At 41.0% G+C, this 7,077-nt stretch overlaps 1 protein-coding gene across 1 annotated transcript; it reads right to left on the bottom strand.

Annotated features, from left to right (window-relative positions):
• Positions 1-1,343: 1,343 nt before the first annotated feature.
• Positions 1,344-3,272, bottom strand: LOC132612209 (uncharacterized). Its single transcript, XM_060326530.1, has 2 exons — positions 2,600-3,272; positions 1,344-1,507 (listed from the first exon to the last, which is right to left on the bottom strand). Exons 1-2 carry the CDS (start codon positions 3,270-3,272, stop codon positions 1,344-1,346), a joined length of 837 nt encoding a protein of 278 aa, XP_060182513.1.
• Positions 3,273-7,077: the final 3,805 nt, after the last annotated feature.

The following is a 7,077-nucleotide window of genomic DNA, read 5'->3' as shown; positions in this document are numbered from 1 at the left end:
GGTGAGGTGTGTCGTTATTCCTGAAATATTCTCGATTGATCCCTTCATAGAATATGGGCACCACCACTCCCCGCATTGTACACCCAATCATCATCGTCTTCTTCTTTCCCATAGCCGCCCCAAGACTTATATAAAACTCCCTGACAATTGTTTGATGAAGGTCCTGAGTGATTCTGTGAAAATCATCCAGTTCCTTGTTTGGAGTTGTTCCATGATCCGGGGGAAATTCTCATGTAGCCCCTTCAAACTTATTTGCTTTTCTAGGTTAAAGGTATGTTTGTTGTCATAATGCTCCTTCACCCCTGGGTCTTTGAACCGGAGGCTATCTTCATATTTAAATCTTGCTGCCAGTTGTCTTGCCAATCTTTGTTTTTGAGTTTTTGGTGTAATAAGAAAGGATTAAACTATCAACGATGTCAGGGGAATTGAAGAAAAATAGGGCTGAATTGGGAAGTTTGCCGATCCGTAAACTCGCCGCAAATTAGCATAAACTAGAGCCCTCACTGCCAATTTATAGCTTTGAGTATGCAGCGAAAGATGCGACCGATCAGGAAGATACGGTCACCTATCTCGATCGCATACTTTAGGGTTTCACCCTCATAACTGTCAACATATATTCTCAAGATGCGACGGAGATGCGATATGCGGTCGCATCTCCATCGTCTTCCCTAAATTCAAGCGGTTCCCCTTTTTTACTTTTTTCAAAACACCCAAATCTCCCCCACCCCTAAATACGATGACACCTATCCCACATTGAAATTAAACACTAAACAACCAACAATTCAAAGCTTTAGGCATGAAAATCTCACAACCCTACACACGCACAATTTCATATGAACAGATGGTCAATTTCAAGCAACAACACATTAATAAAGTTCTAGGAATACGGCATACATGCTTATCATGCTTAGGAGAAAAAGATTTGACAATAAAATCGAGGAGCCGTATTACATACCTTGAAAATTAGAGGCGTGAAGTTGTGCATGCACTAGAGAAGTTTAAGACCAATAGGAGCACAAGTTGAGAGACTTGGGAAGGGGATTGTGCTCTTAATGTGTCGGTTTGAGCTAGATTGTCGCTTGAAACTGAAGTTTTGGGGTAGTGGGGGAGTGTAACGGTTGAGAGGAAATAGGGGGGAAAATGAAAATATGATTTTCAAAGGCCTATTTATACTCGCACAAGTTGCGACATGAGATGCGACCACATAAGAAGTTTGTAGACTCGCAAACTCGCTGCTAGTTACTCTTACCTGACGTGGCCTCCATTGAGAGATGCGGGCATAGATGCGACCACTTATGAGAGATGCGGTGCCGCATGAGGCCCGCATACTCAACGTTTTTGTACTAGGCAATACCCAATTCTTGGGCTAAATTTTGTGACCGCAAACTCATGGTGCAGTGCCGTATATTGGCCTCCACTTCAGCCAACTGTTGAATTTTCACTTTTATTTCACTCTCCTTACATCTTGGGCATTTCACCATTTCCTTGCAATGTTGCATCCTAAAAACTTAAACAAATGTTAAAAAAAACTGCACAATTAAAAACTTGGGTTTCCTACCAAGAAGCTCTTGATTTTACGTCGCAGCACGACAATTATACCTTTTTTTATGGCTTATTGAGAAAGATGACCTTAATTATGTTTGCTTCATTGCGAGAGCCCAAATAATGCTTCACCCTTTGCTCATTCACCTTGATTCGATTACCAGTTGGGAACATAAGCTCAATTGCTCCATGTGGGAACACTTGGGTGACTTCAAAAGGACCAGGCCACTTTGATTTCAATTTTTCGGGAAACAACCCGAGTCTTGAACTGACCAACAACACAAGATCCCCTGAAGTAAGCTCTCTCTTAAAGAACTTCTTTTCATAGAGGTGCTTCATTCGTGCCTAGTAGAGTGAAGAGCTAACATAAGCTCTAAACGGAAATTCATCCGGCTCGTTAAGTTGTTGCAACCTCAAGTTTGAAGCATCATCCCATTCTAGATTTAACTTTTTGAAGGCCCACAAAGCCTTGTTTTCAAGTTCCACCGAAAGATGACAAGATTTTCCAAACACCAATTGGAAAGGAGACATACCTACTGGTGTCTTGTAAGCCGTCCGATAAGCCTATAGTGTATCATCCAATTTTCTTAACCAATCGGTCCGATTAGCATTCACTGTGTTGGAGAAGATGCTCTTGATCTCCCAATTTGATACCTCCACTTATCCACTTGTTTGGGTATTGTAAAAGGTGGCAACTTTGTGTTTGACTTCATATTTTTCAAGAAGAGCCTTGAACAACCGGTTGCAAAAATGAGAGCCACCATTACTAATTATTTCCCTTGGGGTACCAAACCTTGAAAAGATGTTCTTTTCAAGAAGGCGGTGATAGTTATCCAATTTGACACATAATCAACCGCCACTAGGATGTATTTATTATTGTAGGAGCTCACAAATGGACCCGTGAAATCAATCCCCCACACATCAAACAATTCCACCTCAAGAATCGATATCATTGGCAACTCATGCCTTCTTGAAATGGCCGCTTGCCTTTGACATTGGTCACAACCTCTCACAAAATCATAGGCATCTTAGTGGATTGTGGGACAATAGAAACTACCTTGGAGAACTTTTTCCTCCGTCCTTGAACTACTATGATGATCCCCCACAGGTGATGAGTGACAAACCTCAATGATGGGTATCATTTCTACTTCAGGCATGCACCTCCTTATGCTGTTGGCGGCACAAACCCAGAATAGATGTGGCTCATCCCAATAGAATTTCCAGACGTCACTCAACAACTTTTTTGTTTTGTGGAAATTCAAATCCTCCGACATGATGTCACTAGCATGATAATATGCAAAGTCGGCATACCCTGTAATCATATCATATGACCCCACTATCATTTGCTCATCCGGGAACGATTCATTGATTTCAAGGCCATCTGATAGACTCCCACCCTCTTCAATATGAGACAAATGGTCCGCCACTTGATTTTCACACCCCTTTCTATCCTTGACTTCAATGTCAAATTCTTGTAAGATAAGGACCCAACGTATCAACCTCGGTTTTGCATCTTTATTTTTCATGAGGTAACGTAAAGCCGCATGATCGTTGTGAACAACCACATGGGTTCCTAACAAGTAAGCACGAAATTTCTCAAAAGCAAAGACAATGGCAAGCAACTCTTGCTCTATGACCGTATAGATCAATTGGGCCCCATTGAGAGTCTTGATTGCATAGTAAATAGGATGAAAGATCTTTTCATGTTTTTGCCCAAGAACGGCCCCCATTGCAAACCCACTTGCATCACACAAGAGGTCAAAGGGCTTAGACCAATCTGGAGCGATAATGATGGGAGTTGATGTGAGTCTCTCTTTCAAGAAGTTAAAAGCCTTTAGGCAAGCATCATCAAATATGAATTTTTATTCTTTCTCCAATAGCTTGCAAAGATGATTGGCCACTTTTGAGAAATCATTCATGAACCTTCAGTAAAACCCGGCATGCCCAAGGAAGCTTCGAACACCCTTGACGGAGATACGGGGAGGAAGCTTAACAATAACTTCAGTTTTGGCTTGATCAACCTCTAGCCCCTTCTTTGAATTTTTGTTCCCCAAGACTATGCCTTCCCTTACCATGAAGTGACATTTTCCCCAATTGAGCACTAAGTTTGTTACTTCACATCTTTTTAATACTTGGGCTAGGTTCACCAAGAAATCATCAAAGAACCCCAACTACGGAAAAGTAATCCATGAAGATTTCAACGGACTCCTCAACCATGTCAGAGAATATGGAAATCATGCAACGTTGGAAAGTTGCGGGAGCGTTACACAACCCAAAGGGCATTCTCTTAGAAGAAAAAGTCCCGTAGGGACAAGTGAATATGGTTTTCTCTTTATCTTCCAAGGCAATAGTGAGTTGGTTGTACCCCAAGTAGCCATCCAAGAAGCAATAGAAATCTCATCCCGCAAGCCTATCAAGCATTTGATCCATAAAAGGCATTGGGGAATGATATCTCTTTGTCTACTGATTCATCTTTCTATAATCCATGCACACTCTCCAACTGGCAACCGTACGAGTTGGAATCAATTCATTTTTCTCAGTGGGCACAACGATCCCACCCTTCTTGGGTACACATTGAACCCAACTAACCCATATGCTATCCACTATAGGGTATACAACACCTTCATCTAATTTACCACTGAGCTACGTCGGTTGGGTAGCTATTTATTCTGATTTACCACCGAGCTACAGCCAGTTGTGCAGTTATGCATTTACCACCGAGCTATGGCTAGTCGGATAGTTGAATGGTAAAAGTTACAACATCAATCTGGTACCGCAGAATGAGATTATAAGGCAAGTATGATCATTGCGCATATCATGGCCCTTAGTGGCATTTTAGAGGTGCAGGTTGATTCGTACCCCTCTTGTTTATTATGTATTATTATTACGTTTCATTTTTCTGCCTTTCATACTTAGTAAATTATTCGTACTGACGTCCCTTTGTCTAGGGATGCTGTGTTTCATGCCACGTAGGGTCGAATAGATGAGGAGAGGACCCTCCATTGTAGATTGCATCCAGATAGCATCTTGGATTGGTGAGCTCCATTTCCTTATGGTGCATTACTATGTCAGGATTATGTGTATGCCTTGCTGTGTTATGGGTATGTCGGGGGACCTGTCTCGACCAAGACACTATGTTCATGTTTCTTCTTAGAGGCTTTGCAAACAGTGTCCTATGTACAGTTATGATTGCGTCGGCCTTGTGGGTCTTTTGATGTAGTTGGTTAACAAGCAGGCCCCATCGGCCCGTATATAGGTATACATCTCATAGAATTGCTTTCACGATTTAAGCTTTATGTTCCCATTTATCGATGCATGTTAATATGGCCATATCGTCCCAAGACAAGTTTAACAATGGGAAGGAATAGTAAAGTACGTTGGCGCTCATTTGAATAGGTCATAGGGTGGCAGTCGTGGCTCTCCGATTTGAGTTATGACAAGTTGGTGATGATAATGGTTATTTGGGCTCCCTAGACCTTGTGTAGCCTAAGTTTCCTTTAAATTTCCTATTTTACCCTTATGGGCTAGGGGTCCCCTTTTAAAGGTAGTTTTGATTTCGAATGGTACTATGGCATTATGAGCATCGTTAGCCTTGTAATCTAATGTAGATTAAATAAATTGTTAGACTTTAATAGTTTGAAAGCCCTTGGAAAGCGAAAGGTTTTAGCTGCCTCATTCATGGCACCTATTCGGCTTCGAGGTAGGTTACAGTTTACTTATGTCTAGACTTTGATTAGCGAATTGTATATGCATAGTAGTGATTGACGGAGAAAGTATGATAGGCCTTCGGGCATGGTGTGGAGTTGTATTTCAACTAGGTTGGTATTGTCAGCTATTTATGTGGGTTTGTCGCCATATTGGTTATTTCCATCCATTTGATGTGGTTCTATTGGTCTCTTGATATCTCACTTATCTTATGAAATGTGAAAGGGCTAATACTGATAAATTGGATTGTGATTTGCATTCATGGTAATTATTATGTCTTCTATGATTTATGATATTGATGAGGTGGATTCATGGTAATTATTATGGCTTCTATGATTTGCATTCATGGTAATCATACAAGTACTTCGCGGGTCCCCCATGGGTCATGGCTATGAGACATGTCCTTAGCATATGTGTACGGTACGGAGAGGAGGCTTGGAGGGCATTGCATTGCACTGCATAACATTACGTTTCATTCCACATCATCGCATAGCACATTTACTATTTATTTTTAGTTGTTATATATTGAGTTACTGTTTGTTGTGAGGGCTTATTTAATGACTTGAAGGACATATGGATTAGAGATTCCATCTAGGCTTGTGACTTGAGTGGTTGAGATCCATTGTGACAATCTTTACTGTGAGACTTCCCTGATTATCATTGTTGTGTGTTTGTATTTGACTGCTTATCTTCTCTGACTATTAATTTCTAGCTATTTATATGCGCGAACTAATCGTTGTCGGCATATGATACCTACGAGTACGTGCGTGTCACGGCCCCAAAACTCCAAGTCATGATGGTACTAGTCCCACCGTACTAGTAAGCCAACATAGCCATAATTAAAACGAAATCTAGGTGCGAAAATAAAGCATACAAGTCATTTCACAAGTCATAATAAATCTCGAATAAAATACTAAGTAGTTATTACAATAAAACTCCCAAAATCAGATGTCATTATAATACAAGGACCAGCTAAGAGTAATAATAATCTTACATCATAAGCTGTCTGAAAGCAAGATAAAACAGTGAAATAAAGACATGGAGAAATCCAGAGCCATCCAGAAGCCATGGGGCTCACCCTGAATCTCAATGAGCAGCTCTAACGGAGAACCTGGTAGTCACGGCCTCCACTAGTGCTAGGGATCGAGTCTGCACACAAAGAAAGGTGCATCAAGTGTAGCGTGAGTACAATAAACAATGGGTACCTAACATGCAACGTTGACCGACCCTTTCCAGAACGGAGACGAGGGTTGGTCTCCGACATCACAACCACACTTGTCCGGGATTGGTAGAAATGCAAGAAAATCATAATAACTGCTAAACCGACGTAACAAACAGATTTTCAAGATAAGGCAAACAAATACCAACAATAGCAACAATGTAGATGAATGATATTCAATGCAATGAAAGGCCTTTGTTTCCACTTCCCGATATACACACGTTCGAATATTAACAAATCGTGACCCATGAGGGGCTCATGAGGCCTATATATCGCCGCTCCGGTAGTTTCCTCGGATCACGGCCTCAATCATATCAGATCATATCTCAATAACCTGTCTCATAGCCAACCGGGCTCAAGTGCCAATATAAGGTGCCAACATCATCACTCATCCGGAATAGGATCACATTGGACTCTAAATCATATCCTCAAATCGTATGCATAAATACATGTAAAGCATGAATATGGCATGTATGAAGTCAAGAACAAATATAAAAGCATGGAATCCATTCTCATGTTCATAATACCATAAAGACTTCATCTTTTTACTTCTTTTCATTTCGACGAGGATATATGTATGAGTGACATGCATATGAACAAGCAAGACAGGC

This window comes from Lycium barbarum, chromosome 1 (genome assembly GCF_019175385.1).
Source record: "Lycium barbarum isolate Lr01 chromosome 1, ASM1917538v2, whole genome shotgun sequence".
NCBI classification, from domain to species: Eukaryota; Viridiplantae; Streptophyta; class Magnoliopsida; order Solanales; family Solanaceae; genus Lycium; species Lycium barbarum.
The sequence above is the reverse complement of the archived record's forward strand: the minus strand, read 5'-3'. Positions and strand labels throughout refer to the sequence as shown.